The sequence below is a fragment of the Thalassophryne amazonica genome, chromosome 9, assembly GCF_902500255.1.
Source record: "Thalassophryne amazonica chromosome 9, fThaAma1.1, whole genome shotgun sequence".
Taxonomy (NCBI): domain Eukaryota; kingdom Metazoa; phylum Chordata; class Actinopteri; order Batrachoidiformes; family Batrachoididae; genus Thalassophryne; species Thalassophryne amazonica.
The window spans coordinates 78673589-78694281 of record NC_047111.1 but is presented as its reverse complement, the minus strand read 5'-3'; the positions used below and the strand labels follow the sequence as shown (position 1 = coordinate 78694281).

At 39.1% G+C, this 20693-nt stretch overlaps 2 protein-coding genes across 2 annotated transcripts in view; both read right to left on the bottom strand.

Annotated features, from left to right (window-relative positions):
• Nucleotides 1-3189: 3189 nt before the first annotated feature.
• sat1a.1 (spermidine/spermine N1-acetyltransferase 1a, duplicate 1) lies at nt 3190-6671 on the bottom strand. The gene is made up of 6 exons (XM_034178495.1): nt 6429-6671; nt 4382-4433; nt 3849-3932; nt 3638-3739; nt 3497-3537; nt 3190-3391 (listed from the first exon to the last, which is right to left on the bottom strand). The coding sequence occupies exons 1-6, from the start codon at nt 6492-6494 to the stop codon at nt 3218-3220; spliced, it is 519 nt and encodes a 172-aa protein (XP_034034386.1). The 5' UTR covers nt 6495-6671; the 3' UTR covers nt 3190-3217.
• A 2784-nt stretch (nt 6672-9455) lies between these two features.
• prdx4 (peroxiredoxin 4) overlaps nt 9456-20693 on the bottom strand; it is a 29825-nt gene continuing 18587 nt past the window's right edge. The window contains exons 2-7 of the mRNA XM_034178494.1: nt 17954-18071; nt 17743-17859; nt 16568-16690; nt 14951-15081; nt 14728-14762; nt 9456-9597 (exon numbers count right to left, since the gene is read on the bottom strand). Coding sequence (XP_034034385.1) covers nt 9547-9597; nt 14728-14762; nt 14951-15081; nt 16568-16690; nt 17743-17859; nt 17954-18071 — 575 coding nt within the window. The 3' untranslated portion in view covers nt 9456-9546. The remainder of the gene's footprint in view (nt 9598-14727; nt 14763-14950; nt 15082-16567; nt 16691-17742; nt 17860-17953; nt 18072-20693) is intronic.

Here is a 20693-nt window from a genome sequence, read left to right as displayed (position 1 = left end):
AATGCTTTAAAATGGACAAGAAAAACGAGAGACGTGTGGAAGAAAACGGAAACCAACCATCAAAATGGATAGAAGAATAACCAGAATGGCAAAGGCTCACCCACTGATCAGCTCCAGGATGATCAAAGACAGTCTGGAGTTACCTGTAAGTGCTGTGACAGTTAGAAGACGCCTGTGTGAAGCTAATTTATTTGCAAGAATCCCCTGCAAAATCCCTCTGTTAAATAAAAGACTGCAGAAGAGGTTACAATTTGCCAAACAACACATCAACTGGCCTAAAGAGAAATGGAGGAATATTTTGTGGACTGATGAGAGTAAAATTGTTCTTTTTGGGTCCAAGGGCCGCAGACAGTTTGTGAGACGACCCCCAAACTCTGAATTCAAGCCACAGTTCACAGTGAAGACAGTGAAGCATGGTGGTGCAAGCATCATGATATGGGCATGTTTCTCCTACTATGGTGTTGGGCCTATATATCGCATACCGGGTATCATGGATCAGTTTGGATATGTCAAAATACTTAAAGAGGTCATGTTGCCTTATACTGAAGAGGACATGCCCTTGAAATGGGTGTTTCAATAAGACAATGACCCCAAGCACACTAGTAAACCAGCAAAATCTTGGTTCCAGACCAACAAAATTAATGCCTCGCAGATGTGGAGAAATCAAGCAAAACTGTGGTTATACAACTAAATACTAGTCTAGTGATTCACAGGATTGCTAAAAAAAAAAAAGCAGTTTGAACATAATAGTTTTGATTTTGTAGTGTCAACAGCAGATGCTACTACAATATTATTGTGAACACCCCCTTTTCTACTTTTTTTTTTACTAATAGCCCAATTTCATAGCCTTAAGAGTGTGCATATCATGAATGCTTGGTCTTGTTGGATTTGTGAGCATCTACTGAATCTACTGGTACCTTGTTTCCCATGTAACAATAAGAAATATACTCAAAACCTGGATTAACCTTTTTAGTCACATAGCACTACTATTATTCTGAACACTGCGAACTGTATCTATTTGAGCCCAAGTCCTAAGGTGTGATACATCAGCAGACATAATAAGATATTTATCACATATTACAACAAAAATAAAAAACACTAATCATTCACATGAATCATGTAGAACGAATAACGCAGGTAAATCATGTAAATATGTAAATTATGGACTGTTCTTATGTCCTACTATAAAGTGATGAGTGCCCTCTTCACTGATGTCTCACAACTTCAGTATGAGACTCAAGTTGTAGAATTCTCCCTGCTAGGGAGGCTCAAACTCTCACACCTTGATTTGACAACTTGGTTGAATGAAATGATCTGGACCCTGTATCAGGATCCTGCACTTGTCACCAGGGTAACACAAAATTTGAGGGGGGGTCATTCTCCTGAGGGCTGGTTTATGAGTATAGGGCAGATTTTTGTTGTAATATGTGATAAAACCTCATATTCATGGATTGCACAGGCATGGCACTCTGCAAGTTACGCCAGTTTATCGCCCAAAAGTCATGGAAAAAGTAACCAAAACTACTTACTTATGGAAGGAAATGTCTCCCTTCTTCCAGTTGTGGCATTGCCAACATGCACAGCTGTCTGGCATTTTCCAGCTGTTTCTTGACAAGATCTACGAGCGTCGATGTACTCTAGCCACAGTTGCCCGATTTGAAAATGGTGACTAGGGTCTGTAGTACTCATATATGGCTCTATACTACCACTCCCCCTCCCCCCCCCAAATAAAATCTAAAACTAGCCTAGTTTCCTACATGACTTCTGTCAAAACTGTAGCTGAAACATCCCATCTTTTTCTTTCTCTGTGCCACTCTACCATAAAGTTGAATAACTGGAGATTCAACATAGAAGTTGCACTATGCAGTTTTTACATTTACATCATCAGGCTATGTCTGTTTAGGAGTTATGGGTGTTTTGGTGGCTTACTTCACTAATTCCTGCACCTACTAGTGCATAATCATATTAGCTTTGTCTACTTCTTAGCCACCCAGACTCCCCCAAACATTATTCCCCCATTTACCTCATGTAAATTTAGTGTGCAGTTTGCTGTTCTATATACGTTATCCTTCCACTGTACAGAATGTGCAACATTTGCCCGAGTTTGTATTCTTCTGTTAAGCAGATAACCCCACTGAGACCAGTCTGCTGCAGCTTTCTTCCATTTCAAAGATTTTGTTCTTGAAGCTGTCACCAGTGTTTGCTCATTGGGTAGTCTACACCTTTCCCTTTGTCTACTGCACTTTGAGATGACATCTGCTGTGATGTGGCGCTGTATGAATGAAATTTAATGTCCTAGTTGTTAGAATGAAGTATCATGTATTGACCTCACATTCAAAAGAATGTGTATTCACACTGACAGTTGCAAGGGTGACACCTTGTTCCACACTCACCAACCTTAACTGGTTAAAATAAAGAGTCCAGTTCACTCAAAGCACGAGTTTCCTCAAAACCACAGCACCTGGTATTATTCTGTTCAGATTTTTTAATTCTGCAATTAGTCACAATATAGTTTTGTCAACAGTTTAATAATTTCTTGCACTTCCTAAGTAATGACAGTGTAATTTAGAAATATTCCGAAAATTATAAAACTCAAAATTGCTCAAAATCTTGTCCTTTCACACATAAGACCAATAATGAACTCTTATTGTGCAATGTAGAACAAGTTTAGATTCAAACAGTTCTGTGATTGATAAAACAAATTATTTTATGGCGGACCTTTGTCCTCGCTATGCACAAAGTGCTTCACAACATATCTTATCACTTTTAGTACAGTTGATTTTAAACAGATACAGATATCAAAAGCAAAATAAACTGAATGGTAAAGGTTACACTTATTTTTTTCCCCTCCGAGATTCCAGGAAGACAGACTTAAGTCTTACAAGGTCAAACACACTAATTATAATAATATGGATATAAAAGATTAGCACAGCAGCACACATTAAAACATTACACATAACTTTAGTTTCAATACCTTTTCTTTAAAATATTTTAAGATCATTTTTCACTATGATCATTGCAAATCTCAGCATCCATTCACCAGATAACATAATTCCAAGTATATAATCAGCAGAAATGTACAGGAAAAAAATACTGTTCAAATATAATTAACTGAGTGATTAATACATTACAAATTTACTAGGTTTCTGACCAAAAAAACAAAACAAAAAAAAAAAAAACAGGATTTCCGCCATCATCAACAGTCAGTACAGGGTGATTAGTTTCGTTTGACGGACATTTTTAATAGGTCCTCCTTATCAATTGCAAACAGGCGCCAGCCCTCCTCAGAGGACAGATCAGCTGCTCCCCTGCGTTTGTAGAATTCAATAGACGGCTTGTTGTTTTCCGCTACGATGAAGTGCATGCTGCTGCAGCGGGTCTGCACAGCCGTCTGGTGAAAGGCAAAAATAAATAAATAAATAAATAATAAAGTATTAATGATTACAGTGGATATTAGTTTTCACCAAATAAGAAGGCAATATATTGATGACTGTACCTCACTCAGTCTCTTCAGGATTTGTGAACCAATGCCAAAACCTGCAGACAAAAGATTAGATGTACTGGTTGTCATTAAAGCAGACATGGGAAAACCAACCTTTACTACAATCATAAAAAAAAAAAAAAAAAAAAAACTTACCTCTGTACTCCTCCATGACATAGAAGTCCTCCAAGTAGAGCAACTTTCCAATCCAAGGGTCATACGTGAAGTAGTACATGGCGAAGCCAATCACAGTATAACCTATAAAAGGAACGGAGGTAGATTTTTAAGGGGTACATTTCTGTCTGGAAGATTATGTTGATTGTGGAATGTCATTTATTGTAGTTGTTTTGTGTTGAAACTTTATTACCATCACAACTTTGATGTTCTTTTGGAACTTCTGCGACAAAGCAGTGATAGAATGGATGGTCCCCAAAGCCATCATCAAGCAGATCTATGAGAAGGACATGGGCTTAAATTAAATTTCTTTGTGAGGCCACACATGGTGATAAACACACACACTCATCTTCAATTGCTTATCCAAGATGAGGCAGCTGGAGCCTATCCCAGCAGTCATAGGGCAAGACGCCAGTCTGTCACAGAGCCACATATAGACAAACAAATACAGTCATACCCACATGCATACCTATGGACAATTTTGAAGTTTCCAATTCATCTAACCCACATGTCGCTGGATGTGGGAGGAAGCCAGAGCACTTCAAGGGAACCCACGCAAACAAGGGGACAACATGCAAACTCCACACAGAAAGGCCATAGGTGGGAATCAATCCCATGAACCTTCTTGCTGTGAGGCAACAGTGCTAACAGCGCTGTGGTGATAAACAGTTCATGAAAAATTAGGACAACATACAAGGTAACAGTTGTTCAATGTAACAGAAGTACCTCTTTCAGTCAGTATAACCTGTTCTTCCATTTCTTCATATTTAGCAAGTTCCTGAAAGGCAAAAAGAACGAAAGAGATAGAAGACAGAAATTAAATACTTTAATGGATTGTTTTGACTGGAATTTCAACAGAATAGTTGGTAGACTCAATAAAATAGTTAAAATGCCTAATTAGCCAAAATAATATTCAACCTTTGTTATTCTGGCAAAAAAATAAAAACATTTATGGAATTGTGTAAATGCTGTTCACCCAGTTGTTGTTTTTTTTTTTACAATTTGTAGCAAATAAGTCACAGATATGCAGATTTTTTTTTTTGTTCAACAGCTGAATATCAGGACTATGAAACACACCTCAAATAAATTAAATGCAATTAGATTCATGCCATGAAGCCTATCCCAGCAGTCTTTTGGGCAATAGGTGTTGTACACCCTGGAGAGGCCGCCACTCTATTGCAGGGCCATAATGGTAATGTTCACAGATGAATTACAAATTTGCACTGGCCAAAGAGATTATGCTGAAAATTTTGTCTGGAGCATTTCTAATGGAATTCTACCACACCAGCCAAGTATTAGTCGTATTGCTACTAGGGCTGACCCATGTTCCTCATGATATAAATAGGCCGCATAAAGTAACACTCACACTAACTGGTCAGACCATACCACCTATATTGTTGCCCAGTGTCATGAATATCATCCAGCTTCACACACAAGATGATGCCACGAGCAAATTTTTTGACTTTGCTCGACATCTTATGTGATGTCATTTCGTGAGTGGTCTGATACATCTGTTAGCCTCAAGACAACAGATATCTGTACAGAAAACCTAGTTTCTATGTCATTTAGTTACTGAAATATGGTCATTAATGTATTTTAGGCAATGCCATCTGAGTTGGCCAACTCAATGACATCTGACATGATCTGAATTTATCCACCTAGCTGGATTGAAATTGCTCTTTGCATTCTGGGGATATCGTCACAGACAGACAAACAAACGCTTGGCCTTTACAATAAAGTCCTTCCAGTTACACGCAAAGGCAATAAACAGAAAACTAAATTTAGTTTCTTTGACACAGGTTAGTTCCCCAGCCAAAGCAGGCACACATTTACACCTGATTGTTTTGTCTAAGAACACAGGTAGCATGACCATGACCAGGTCTACATTGTCTAATTTATTTCAATTTCAATTTAACTGTCTGTCAATTTAGCTGTCAAACTGTGGTGATTAAATTGTATTCATTTTTTTTTCTTTTTTGTAACTGGGAATCAAGTAATAAGTATCTTGTTTTCTTTATCCACATCATTTCTGGATGACGCTTCATTTACAGCATGACTGTGTTAAGACATTTATAGGATGTGATGCACCAGCGCTATTTTTATGGCTGGATTAGCATTTTGTTGCTTATTCAGATTTTTTTTTCAGTTTTAGTGTTTATCCATACAAGGTAATTTAAATATTCACCAACAATCACAAACTGCCTTTAAAATTTCCATGTTATAATCTTCAATAATTTCATTCCTTAATTTAAAAAGTATATTGACTTTAAAGTGTAATAAAGTGTAATAAAAGTGCACCAACCTCTGTAAACCTGTTTTTTTCCAGTTCAAAGTCGCGGAGGGGCGGAGCCTATCCCAACATTTCCGTTTTTTAAAACATGCCCCAGATTTCATGACGTTGTAACTATTTTAATGTTATTTTGTCGGGTTTAGATTTTTTTTTTTTAGAGAAAAATCTTAATTTTTAAATGTAAAGATCATATACAGTCCAGTGAAACAGCACATATCAAGTCTGTGTGGATTTATAAGTGGGTCCAAATAGAATTATTTATAGTAAATAAACGTTTTGTTAAACATTAATGCTTATCACGAAGAAAACGCCGTAATTCGTTTTGTCCAACAGAGAACACTAATGAGCATTATTAAAAAAGTGTCTTTAAATGTTTGAGAGAAAAATCTTTTTGTTCTTTATATATATATATATATATATATATATATATATATATATATATATATATATATATATATATAAAAGCATTAAGCTTTAGCTTACCTTTATGAGTCGCAAGATATCAGACACGTCCTTCGGTTCGGCTTTCCGTAATATAAAGTCGGCCATTTTCTTCTTTTCCCCTTTTTCCCTTTGCTTACTAGTCCTCTGAATGTGAACAAAAGCAAAATTTGTTTCTTCATTCGCTCCTCAGGAGTTTACCCCCCGGCAATGAAAGAAAACACACCAGAGACAAGCATTTGCTATTTCACGCACGGAACGTCGTCTTCGACAACAGTCGCGGTCTTTTATCATCTCTTATGAGGAAGTAGCTACAGAAAATATCCATATATGGGCAACAATGCCCTTCACATCCGGCTTCTTTCGTGCGTAACATCACATGACGCACGCGAACCAGCAGTGGGGGCGGGGTCTGTAGAAGTGGACAAAGCACAAAACAAATTGTTCTTTAAGATCAATTAAGATAAGATCACCTTTATTAATCCCGAAAGAAATTATTTCGCCACAGTACTAAAACAGACACACCTTCAAGTTAATCCAGTGGTTGTAAACAGCATTGGGAATTTACATTTTGTAAGACATCAAATCAAAAATCAGATGTTTTTGTACAATAAAAAAATGAAAAATGTGGCTCTTTAATCATAATGTAAAACTAAAGCTCAACATGATCTCAATAAAACATCACAGGACTAACTTTACTATTGCAGAAATTTCAAATAAACCCTTAAATGACTTATTTCCCCCCATTAGCAATCAAATGAATAGTTAATGAGACTCGGATAAGGAGTGCTATTTGCATTGTCGTCGCCTATGATGTTTCTTTAGGCATGACCCAACATGCACGGGCTTCAGTCTTGAGCACCCAAGCAACTGGGAAAATTTGACAAATGGTCATATGCAGTTGTACGTCCCTTCGACACAACAAATCAGAGATGGATTAGTTGGCACCAGTTTTAAGCTGGCTGTCCTTCCTGACGCAACTTCACATGACGGAGGAATGTGGTAGGGGTGGGGTTTGAACAGGGATCCTTCCACATTGAAACCAAGTGCAATAACCACTTGGTCACCACCCCTGCAAATCATATGCAAAAGTCCTTAAAAAAAAAAAATCAAAGAAATTTAGGAAGGATGAGTGATTGTGAATGGGGCATCATCTCATATGTTCTTTGTGACTGCTGTCATTTTGTTCAGGGTCGCCACAGCAAATCTACATTGGGATTTGGCACAAGTTTTACTTCCGGGGCCCTTCCTGACAACTCCAGTTTTACCTGGAGAAACATAGCCACCGGTCTTACGAGGTGTCCCATCCAAGTTTTAACCAGGACCCACTCTGCAAAGCTTCTGAGATCTGATAGAATCAGGTGTACACAGAGGAGGCTGACTGGCCATCCAAAAGAATAAAAAAAAAAAAATAAATAAATCCACCATTTGCTCTAAATAGCAACCAAATAATGTTGTCAACCTCCTTTGTAATAACTGGCATATCAGAAGTACACCTGATGAAATACTGTACGCAAGATTACCAAGACTAAGCACCCATGAAACTAAGGTGGTTGTGTTTCATCAGAACAATTCCCCATTGGCACCATCTGTTTACAAACATGACATCACAATGTGCCACTGAGGACTTGATGACCATTAGGTGAACCCTTCTATGCCAAACGGATCCAAGCATTGTTTGTCATTGTTCACCTTTGTTGTACTTCATTTGATCTGTTACTGTTAGAATGGCCTAAACAGTGGATCACCCAGAGTCTGAGCTGCTTGAGGTTTCTTCCTAAAACAAAAACACAGAAACAAGAGTGTGTCCTTACCACTGTCGACTATACGCTTGCTCGTGGGGTGAGTAAGGGTAGACTTTACCACTGTGGTAATCTGTGTTCTCATTTGGCATTACATAAATAAATTGAATTTAATATAAGTGTGCAGACATCACAAGGAACGCTGTTCAGCTAACATGGTCTTAATGGCACATGTGACGTCACTTGCTACAAATAAACAGGTGATATATTGTGTGCTTATGTGGCGGAGTCTTCCGATTTTATGATTAGCCAGACTGTAACTTATTGTTAAAGCTAAGCAACAGAAAACAACATTTTCTGTCAAGAAGGAAAGGAGGTCTAGTTTCTTCACATCCATTAAATGTGCCACTTGTAAAGGGTGGAGGTGCCTCCGGTTACAAAGGAAGCGCAAACATTCCAATGTCTCCTTTTTTTGGGCATTTATTTTTAAGGCAAGCATTGTACCATGAAGTGTATTTGACGATGGTGAGCCTGTAAAGTCAACACGATAAACATTCTTTTAAATCCAACTTTGAACAATCTCAAAAGTTGTGAATGACTGTAAAAGTATATTTTCACCTTCTCTCTCTCATCTTCATACTTTTGGTGACTTGTACATTTTATAGTTGGAGCCCTAATTACAAACACAAAAGTAAGATTTTATACCACATTGAATTCTTACTAAAATAATGAATGATTAAGGAAATAATCTGAGATTTAACAACTACAAGTCTGGGAATTTGTCAATACTGGCAATTCCCCTTGCTCCCCCCACCAAAAAAAAAAAAGTTCAGTGAGATCTATTTAAGAATGCGTTTCGTTGTATTGAACACACCTGAGAATCTATCACTCAAATCTGTTAAATATTTACCTTGCTCACCTTGTACTTTTTTTTGTTCCCCCACTCATAAGACGGCATTGAGCAACCACACAATGGCCAACTATACTTGCTGTCAGCATTCCAAAGTGCAAATCCTATAAAAGGAAGTTGGTTCACCTCTTTCAGTCACTTCACTTTAGATTTCGCTGTGTACCTATACATGTTCTTCTGTCTATAATAATCAGTCGTCAGCAAATTCAAAAGGGGCACCATGACCTCAAAACGTTACAAACACGGTTACATAATCATCATTTGTTGTGCAATTCTCTGCAGTCAGTTGTCAGCCAGCATCTGGGAAGCACTCCCTCTTATCGCATTAGTGACGGGTGTTATTTTCCACAGCCTTTGAAACAAAAGGTCAACAGTAAATACCTAATCTGTGTTGTCAACCAGTCACGACCACACAGGCAGAATCTTACGAAAACACATTTTATTTGTACTTTGAGGAAGTAGTGGCTTTTAGAGACTGGAAGAAAAAAAACAACCCCAGAAGGGAAGATCAGTTCAGTTTGTCGAAATACTTCAGCTTGCCAGCAGGGTCTGGGATAATCTGTGGAAAATCATTTGAGGAATTAGTGAGGGAGAAAATGTTTGACATAAATAAACAGTTTGTAGATTCCTGACAAAAAGTCTATTCTGCTACTGAGCAACTATGACCAAGTGCCTCCCTCTTACCTGTATTAACATCTCTCAATGAAAACAAGTCCACAAGTATTTGGACTCTGACACAGTTTTGTAATTTTGCCTCTGTACACCACCACAATGGAGTTTAAAAGAAAGTCAAGATGTGTTTGTAGTGTAGAGTTTCAATTTCAGTGGTTTAATAAAAATACAGAATTAAGAGATTATTAATTACAACCTTTTCTATGCTCAATCCCTGGTGAGTGGATCTACAACCATGAGGCCTGGTCAGACTCAACCAAAAAAAAAACAAAAAAACAAAAAACACCCCAAAACAAATGGATTCACCACCATGTGGGCTCACCACTCATAAGGAGTGAAGTAAAGGGTCTGGTGTGCTGTTCCACAGGCAGTGGACAGGGACAAATGCCCACGTGATGTGACACTCTGCTACTTTGGGAGATGGACAGATCAATATTTCCAATTCACCAAAGATGCACTGGGTTCATTTACGTCAATCATTAAGAATTACAAACATCACTGTCATGTATGATAAATCTGGAGGAGGCAGGTCTCAAAAACAGTGACTGAAAGAATGATACAAATGAGGGAAGCCACCAAGACAACTCTGAAGGTTTTATAGGCTTCTATGACTTGGAAAACATCTTTACAGAACCAAAGTTGGTCTGAAGAGACCCCAAACTCCCCAAGCACTCCCTGGCTGAACCTACGTATGAGCCCTCAGGATACTACACAAACAGTTTTTTGTTGTTGTTTGTTTAATCCATGCCAACACCAGTTCAAACGTAATTTATTAGACAGTTTTAATAAACCTGTCCTATTGGGAGAACCTCCAAACCGAGAACATGGCATTTTCTGCAGATATGTAAAGGCCCCATTCAAAACACCAACTCAACATCCTTACTTCCTTGGCCAAATACAGTTGTATGTAAAATTTTTTGCACCCATGATGATTTCCATGATTCTCCTTTATAAATCATTGGTTGTTTGAATCAGCAATTTCAGTTAAATATATCATATAGCAGACAAACACAGTGATATTTGAGAAGTGAAATGAAGTTCATATGATTTACAAAAAAGTGTGTAATAATTCTTTAAACAAAATTAGGCAGATGCATAAATTTGGGCACCCCAACAGAAAAAAATACATTAATATTTAGTAGATCCTGCTTTTGCAGAATTAACAGCCTCTAAATGCTTCCTATAGCTTCCAATGAGAGTCTGGATTCTGGGTGAAGGTATTTTGGACCATTCGTCTTTACAAAACATCTCAGGTTTGTTGGTTTCCAAGCATGGACAGCCCGCTTAAAATCACACCACAGATTTTCAATAATATTTAGGTCTGGGGACTGAGATGGCCATTCCAAAACATTGGACTTGTTCCTCTGCATGAATGCCTTAATAGATTTTGAGCAGTGTTTAGGGCCATTGTCTTGTTGAAAGATCCAGCCCCAGCGCAACTTCAACTTTGTTACCAATTCATGAACATTGTTCTCAAGAATCTGGTGATATTGACTGGAATCCATGTGACCCTCAACTTTAACAAGATTCCCAGTACCTGCACTGGCCACACAGCCCCACAGCATGATGGAACCACCTCCAAATTTAACTGTAGGTAGCAAGCATTTTTCTTGGAATGCAGTGTTCTTTTTCAGCCATGCATACCGCCCCTTAGTAAGTCCCTTCGGCTGCTCCCTTTTTTGCACTCGGGGTCACCACAGCAAATCCAAGGTAGATCTGCATGTTGAATTGGCACAGGTTGTACGCCGGATGCCCTTCCTGACCCAACTCCACATTACATGGAGAAATGTGGCAGGGGTGGGATAACTCAATTTTAGTTTAATCAGTCCACAGCACCTTATTCCAAAATTAAGTTGGCTTGTCCAAATGTGCTTTAGCATACCGCAAGAGACTCTGTCTGTGGCATGTACGCAGAAAAGTCTTCCTCTGCATTACAGCATCATACAGCATCTGTTTATGCAGAGTGCGCTGTATAGTTGTACGATGCACAGAGACACTATCTGCAGCAAGATCATGTTGTAGGTCTTTGGAGCAATGTGGGTTGACTATGACTGTTTTCACCATCCTTCGCTTCAGCTTATCTGAGATTTTTCTTTGCCTGCCACTTTGGGCCTTAACTAGTACTGTGCCTGTGGTCTTCTATTTCCTCACTATGTTCCTCACAGTGGCAACTGACAGCTGAAATCTCTGAGATAGCTTTTTGTATCCTTCCCCTAAACCATGATGTTGAACAATCTTTGTTTTCAGGTCATTTCAGAGTTGTTTAGGGGCTCTCATGTTGCCACTCAGAAAAGATGCAAAGAGGGGAAACATTTGCACATGGCCACCTTAAATACCCTTTCTCATGATTGGATTCACCTGTGTAAGGAGGTCACGGGTCAATGAGCTTACCAAACCAATTTTGTGTTCCAATTATTAGTCCTAGTTGTATTTAAATCAATAAAATGACAAGGGTGCCAAAATTTATGCACCTGCCTAATTTTGTTTAAATAATTATTGCACACTTTCTGTAAATACTAGAAACTTCATTTCACTTCTCAAATATCAGTGTGTTCATCTGCTATATGTTATATTTAACTGACAACCAATGACGACAACCAACAACCAATGCTTTATAAAAGGAAAATCATGAAAATTATCAGGGCTGCCCAAACCTTTGCATACAACTGTAACAACCTGTCAAGCTGCACTGTCAGACATTAAATGATGTCCACAATCAATACTGGTGGAAACGTAGTGCCCCCTGAAGGCCATGTTGGGAACTACATTAAAAACTCAAAACCCAAAAAACAGCACCGTCCTAAAAGAATTAATTATTTGCTCCAAGAATTATTATTCCAATTTACTTCTGGACATGTTTCCTTCCCCGTGATGTTAATGGGATTTGTTCTGCATAATGTGTTGTTGTATGCTTCAGTGTCATCTATTTATCATTACCAAGTATCAAATGCCTCAAAATGTACAGAGTGCTTTAACCACTTTCTGTTTCTTCCTACGGTGTTGAGTTTGAAGAAAATTTTCAGTTCGGCATGTATGTTAGAGTCTAAGAAAGTAGGTAATTTTAATTTGCTGTGTTCTTTTGCTGCAAACACATTCTGGTTAAAGCAACCTGATGCCTGGTGAGCACAGCTTATACCACATGTGAGCGCCTCTTTAAAAGGACACTGAAAAAAGGACCATGCTTCTTCTCCTCTCTTGTATGTTGATTCATACTCTCTTGCTTGCAGTCTTAATTTTCTTTCATTTTTTTTTATATCTTTCCTGTGGCTTCTGCTCCATAATTTCTTTGTTTTATTCCCGCCTTTTTCATTTAGCCATGCCTTTTTTATGCTCCAAAGTCTTTGAACCGCAATGCTAATTTTTCCAAATAACTTTTAAAGCATGAATCAAGCTATCTGAGTTTTTAAGACAAGTTCCTAGCTGAGTTTTTCAAATTAAGAACGAAAATTGAATTTCTGAATTGGCGAGCTTCCCGATTCTTATTCGATCAATACCAAAAGCTTTTTAACTTTAATTTTTACTCCACAACTATCTCTGCCAAGTCTGGAGCCTTTCTGAATTTTTACAAAGACTTTTAATTGATTTTTCCACAAGTTTTAGAAGTCGCAGGAGCATTATTTTGACAGCAAACACCAACAGAAGCCTTAGTTCGAACAGAACACCTACAGAGTGAATCACTGGACCCCTCCAGGTTTGGTTTTTCTGGGAACAGAAAGGGCAGCCAAATCTCTGGAGCCCCATGAGAAGTCGGTGTCGGAGACCGAACGGTCCGCCTATAAGAATCAGTCCGCCTTTTGCATCTGCGCATGCGTCATTTTGGACCACAGCAGCACGTCTGAGACGGAGTCTCTTCAGCCAAAGCAATCAAATGGAATAATGGGATTATTAACCATCAGATGATGAAGATAAAACCTCTTAAATTATTCTAAAGTCAGTTTTAAGCAGAAACTAGGCCATTTTAAGCAGAAACAAGGTGAAATTCTGTGATGCTTTGAAATGTGCTACGTGCAGTGAACGCATCAGCTAGCAGCTCGTTTAGTTGCAGTGCTCTGATCGCTTTTATGATGAAATAATGCTGAATTTATGTGGAAATGACTGTTGTACTAAAGCTTCAGATATCTGTCGCTGAGATAGATGATGACTGGAGTGCAGTTTGAAGCAGAAATGAGATGTTAATCCGTGAACTGTGTCATCAGGGGGGAACATTCGGTCTGCGACACCAGTTAACTCTGACCCAGGGGTGTGCACGGAATTCACCCAAGGCTGAACCTTTGTCATCTGGTGGAAGGAAGTCCCCAGACCAAGCGGACCGAACCTCTTTTGCTGACATCAACCGACCCAGGTCCAGATAAGTCAAAAAACCTCAAGTGTTCTGATGGCCTTTACTGTCAGATGGATGCTTAAAGTGGCTTAGTTTAAATTTAATAATCTTTTTGTGAACCCCAAAAATTTACCACTAAATTCCAGATAAGTTTATTCTTATTCATTTCTAACCATATTTAGTTTGTTGTTCTCTTTCCTCCTCTGAGTTTGTTGATCTCCTTCCTCCTCTAACCCTAACCCAATCTCATGTCTCATCTCACCTCAGTAATAAAACTATGAATCATTCTCCATATGGACAAAATCTCACTCAAATGTATTGCCTGTAAATACATAAATAAATGTTAAAAATATGCCAGTTGTTTGTCTTGTGTCCAGCTGAAGACAGATGTTTAATCAATCATATTCTGAACTTATGATTTCCAGATTTAGTGATCAATTTTGGTATCATTTCCCTGCTGTTCTGGCAGGGGGTGCTCCTCGAGGAATTTAATTAAATTTAAGACTTAATTAAATATTCTGTTCATTTAAATACACTACAGTGGAGTAAAACTGAGGATTTTCATACAAGAGACATAATTGAAGCTTGACATTCCCATATGCATTTTGGCAAACTAGATGAAATTCCACATTATCTTGGTTCCCCATTTTGATCATATAATAACACAATTCTAATTACTACCCAAGTGATACTCACTGTGTCACTGCCTGGCTTCCATCCTGCTGGACAAACTGTACAGAAAAAAGGAATCATAATCTATATATATGTGTGTATAAACGCAGATACACAACCCCAAACGTTCACACTTACATATGAATCATAGACATCAGTAATTTTACATGGAAATTTACCCATCTACTAATAAAAATACCAGCCCATGTGCCAGTATTTTGTTTAAGAGTACAAGAGCTTCTGATACCTTCTCCGTGTTTGTCAGTGTACTGAAATGCCTGGACCAGCCGCAGTGTCTCATCCACAGATCTTCCCACTGGAAGATCATTCATGGTGATCTGTCTCAGGATGCCTTTGTTATCGATGATGAAAAGTCCCCTAAGACAAGTTAGAACATGTGTCTTACTACACCAGCCTGGAATTAGCTTACTGGTAAGTTATGATGCACATTTGTCCACCTTAGATACCGAGAAAAACATTCAAAGCAGCACTAATGTGACTTTCATGGACTCACTATACAAATTCAATATAACTTGGTACCATTTACAGCAAATCTGAATCTTCTGAAAAGAACCATTACTACTGCACAGTCAGTTTTCATGTTTGCAAAACTAATAACATTTATTCCCAACATATTGCCATGTTTTTATTACTGTTACATTGGATATGTTGCTTAATATAAACATTCCAGATAGCTGGAGAAGTAACAGAGACACAATGATATCCTACATCTAAACAACTTTTCTTTACACTTAAACCTGCTGTCTGACCCCTATAAATTATATGAGGTCTGTGAGAAAAGTATCCGACCTTATTATTTTTTTTAAAAAACCATATGGATTTGAATCACGTGTGATTACATCAGCCAAGCTCGAACCCTCGTGGGCATGCAAGAGTTTTTTCACGCCTGTCAGTGACGTCATTCGCCTGTGAGCACGCCTTGTGGAAGGAGTGGTCCAGCCCCCTCATCGGAATTCCTTTGTCTGAGAAGTTGCTGAGAGACTGGCGCTGTGATTGATCAAAATTTTTTCAAAAACTGTGAGGCACATTCGAGTCGAGACCATTTGAGAAATTCAGCTGGTTTTCGGTGTAAATTTTTACGGCTGATGAGAGATTTTGGATTGTTTCCATCGCTGTAAGGACTTCCCACGGAGTGGGACGTCGCGCAGCGCTCCGAGGCGACGTCGTCATCCTGTTTCAAGCTGAAAACCTCCAAATTTAAGCCTCTGTTGACCCAGGACATCATGAGAGAACAGAGAACTTTCAGAAGAGGTCAGAATCAGCAGTTTATCCGGACATTCCACTGTTAAAGGAGATTTTTTTAATGAAAGACGTGCGGACGGATTGGCGCGTCAGCTCGCAGCCGGCGCGGCACGCCTGCCACAGGAAAAACACCTCCGTTGGAAGCCTTAAGGACAAGTTGGAACATGCCCTGCTGTTAAACAATTTCTCAGATACTCACTCAACTGAAAGCCACCAAAAGCCGCCTGGATTTTACAAATGGTTATCAACACGGAGGTGTTTTTCCTGTGGTGGGCGCGCCAATCCTTCCGCACGTCTGTACCAATAATGCAGTTTGATGATCCCAAAAAAATGCATCATGAAAATGTGATATGCATGGGCTTTGTAGAAATGACTTGTAATATACATTCTATTAACTGTATTTGTCAATGATTTCTGATGGCCTTTCATTACAACACACACAATAAACAAATCACAATGCATCATAATATCGAATTACACAACTTGTAGAATTGCATATCTTAAGAACTGCAACACGCATCGAATTAGCATTCAGGTATTGCAATATGCATCACATCAGGACAAATGTATGATAATAAGAAATGTAAATGTGAAGTTGTACCTAAGAGTGTGTCCTTGGTCTTCCAGGTAGACTCCATAGTCTTTAGCAATTTGGTGAGTGAGGTCAGCCAACAGAGGAATTTTCATTTCTCCAAGTCCACCCTGTTTCCGAGGTGTATTGATCCTGTTAACAAGAAATGTAACTTAAGAATAGTGAATTAAAACAAACATTAAGACAAACATAAATACCATATTTTCTGGAGTACAAGCTACAACTGTTAAAAATACCTCTTGAAGAGGAAAAACACATACTAGTCACGCTGGTGTACAAGTCGCACCTTTTTCTGCATTATCAGTATTTCTGGGGATTTTTGTGCATTGTTATAGTGTACTTTTGTTATTGGCATACAAGGGGATGTCAAAAAGTTTTGAACCTCGCACATTTTTCCCAGTCAGATATTACAATGCATCACACCTGCTCTACATCAATGCCTTAGCTATTTAATTCATGTAGGATCATACTGCTCACTTTAATTGTTGAGTCATAACACTGTGTGGAAGAGACATACCCTCCAGTGTCAGTCGTGACATTCTGCTTCACCAGAACAATGCACCAGTCCACACCAGCCGGGTTGCCATGGATGCAGTGCGTGAGTGTAGCTATAAACTTCTTCCTCACCCACCTATTCTCCAGACCTAGCCCCTAGGGACGTCCACCTCTTTCCCAGGCTGAAAAAACACCTTCGGGGCCAGAGATTTGAGGATGATGATGTGCTGACTGCTGCAGCAGAGGGCTGGTTAGGGGACCAAGATGTTGAGGTCTACCAATCGGGTATCAATGACCGGCAAACTAGATGGAACAAGTGTATGGAGTTGGAAGGGGACTATGTTGAAAAATAAAAGATTAATGTCCAAATGTCCAAAGATAAAATCCAAATGTCTGTTTGAGGCTCAAAACTCTTTGATATCCCGTCGTATTCTTAGAGTTAACTTAGCTGAGTGCTTTGATTCCTGGAAAACTCTGATATAAATAGTGATAGTTATTATTAATAATGGATGTATGATTTTTCAATATACAAGTCACACACACACACACACACACACATCTATAGCCCCAAATTAATTTACTGACATTCCAAAATATGATCACAGCACAAATTCAGTCTATAAGGAGAAGACAACAAGGTTTAGCATAATGTCTTATTTTGTGAATGCAAGGATGGTCTGAGATCTTACCAGGCCAGGTGAGTGAACTGAGAATCAACGGAACAGGCGACAACCTCCGTGTTGATGGCGTGAAACTCGTGCACACGATCACTAAATGCAATGATCTCAGTGGGACAAACAAATGTGCTGCAAGATTTTAAAAAACAAAATACATTATAAATCTACAGTGTTACTGTGGCATGTAGTAACTCAAATGAAAAGTCATGTCCAAGTTACTCACAAATCCAGGGGATAAAAGAAAAAGACAAGATATTTTCCTTGGTAGTCTGACAGCTTCAGCTCTTTGAATTCTCCATTAATGACAGCTGTGCCTTCCCAGTGTGGTGCAGGTTTGGAAACTTGAAAGAAGAACAAATATCAGTAAGTGTATGTACATAGCAGAAAATGTGCAGGAAAACAAAATAATAATAATAATAATAATAATAATAAAGACTAAGTGGGTTATTGAGATCCTCATTCAGAATTTTGTTGAGACAGTCAGTGGTGCTGGTTTACATTTCTTCTATCCTGATGTCAGTCAGCAAACATGTGACATTTGTTTATACTCACCAGTGCACGTTTCCTCCGACATATGTCGGCATGATATTTGAGATTTTTTTCCCCCCATCTCATTACATAAAATAAATTGTTTGCCTAAAGGAGAAACTGCTGAAAATTACAACTACAAAAGGGAAATTAAGCCAGATTCTGCAACTGAAAATTACTGCACCATGGAGAAAATGTCAAAACTCTTGTTAGCAAAGCATTAGACAGGCACTCGTTAGTAAGCCTGTCACAAAGTTTGCTGGATGATATATTGTCCCAGAAATATTACTAGAAACAACATTATTGTTATTGTGTCATGGATAATGCAAGTACACCCTCTCAAAGAACAATCGCCTTCTTCTTCCGGCTGCTCCCATTAGGGGTCGCCACATCAGATCAGTCGTTTCCAACTCACCCTGTCCTCTGTATCTTCCTCTGTCACACCAACCACCTGCATGTCCTCCCTCAGCACATCCATAAACCTCCTCCAAAGAGGAGGTTTATGGATACAAATATATATACCATATACCATAAACCTCTCTTCTTCTCCTGCCTGGTGGTTCCATCCTCAGCATCCTTCTCCCTATATACCCTGGGTCCTTCCTCTGCACATGTCCAAACCATCTCAATCTCACCTCTCTGACTTTGTCTTCAAACCGTCCCACCTGAGCTGTCCCTCTGATATGTTCATTCCTAATCCTGTCCATTCTCGTCACTCCCAAAGAGAATCTCAACATCTTCAGCTCTGCCTCCTGTCTTTTTGTTAGCGCCACTGTCTCTAAGCCGTACAACATAGCTGCTGGTCTCACTACCGTCCTGTAAACATTCCCCTTCACTCTTGCAGACAATCATCGGTCACAAATCACTCATGCCACCTTTCTCCACCCAGTCCACCCTACCTGCACTCTCTTCTTCACCTCTCTCCATTACTATGGACAGTTGACAGTATTGAAACTCATCTACTTTCATTACTTCTACTCCTTGCAACTGCACTATTCCACCGGGCTCCCTCTCATTCATACACATGTACTCAGTGTTGCGCCTACTGACTTTCATTCCCCTTCTCTCCAGAGCATAACTTTGCCTTTCCAGGCTAGACTCAACGTGTTCTCTATTCTCACTACAGATCACAATGTCATCTGCAAAAACCATAGTCCATGGAGACTCTTGTCAAATCTCATCTGTCAACCTGTCCATCACCACTGCAAAAAGAAAGGACTCAGAGCTGATTCTTGGTGCAATACCACCTCTAACTTGAAGGAGTGTCATTCCTACTGCAGAAGCTTTCCCTAAATCCACAAACACAATGTTAACTCCTTCTGTCCTTCTCTATACTTCATCAGGATTCTCAGAGTAAACATTGCCATCTTTAGTGCTCTTTCTCTGCATGAAACCACATTGCTGCTAGGATCTTCACCTGTTTTCTAAGCCTAGCTTCTATTACTCTTTCCCATAACTTCATGCTGTGGCTAATCAGCTTTATGCCTCTAGTTCCTGCACCTCTGCACATCACCCTTGTTTTTAGAAATTTCAAACTAGCATATTTCGTCTCCGCTCCTCAGGCATTCAATTTCAATTCAATTTATTTAATTTATAAAGCACCAAATTACAACAAAGCTGCATCAAAGTGCTTCACACAAGCAAGGTCGAACATTATTAACCCCTAGTGCAAGCACACGGGTGACAGTGGTAAAGAAAAGCTTCCTCTGATGATATTGAAGAAGAAACCTCAAGCAGACCAGACTCAGAGGGGTAACTCCCTACTTAGGGCATTCTAACAGCTATAAGGTTTTTTACAAAGTTTTACAAAGGTGAAGAAAATGAAAACAGGAAATCAAAACAATCTATTTGATGAGAACTCCACATAGGCAGTTATGCCACAGGCAGGGGTCATCAAGCAGTCCTCATGCCTTCAGTGAGCCTGTTCCCACAGCAATGTCCATTCCAAATGCAGACTGCAGTGTGCAGTCTGTCAGTGAGAGGATGCCTCTCACCTTCCAAAATGTTATTAAACAATCTGGTTAGAAACTCCACTGCCATCTCTCCTAAACATTTCCATGCCTCCACTGGAATGTCATCTGGACCAACTGCCTTTCCACTCTCCGTTCTCTTCATAGCTGCCATCATTTCATCATTACTAATCTCGTGCACTTCCTCATTTACTCTCTCCGCATCATCTCTCATTTTCTGCATTCATCAGCTGCTCAAAATATTCCTTTACACTCTCCTTGCTTGTCAACCCATTACCTTTTGCATCTTTTACCACCCTAACCTCCTGCACATCCTTTCCAGCTAGGTCCTTTTGTCTGTCCAATCGGTACTAGGAATGCATGATCTACATTTTTTGACTTCCGATCCTGACACCTGAATTTGGATATCTGCCGATACTATTCCGATACCAGATCTCGGTTTACTTTATTATTATTATTATGGTT

Coding starts and splice junctions, on each gene's coding strand:
- sat1a.1 (XM_034178495.1), bottom strand. CDS start 6,494: ATGGCCGACTTTATATTACGGAAAGCCGAACCGAAGGACGTGTCTGAT. Junction 3,933..4,381: donor GGTTATACTGACTGAAAGAG/GTACTTCTGTTA, acceptor TCCTTCTCATAG/ATCTGCTTGATGATGGCTTT. Junction 3,392..3,496: donor TCCTGAAGAGACTGAGTGAG/GTACAGTCATCA, acceptor GCCTTTCACCAG/ACGGCTGTGCAGACCCGCTG.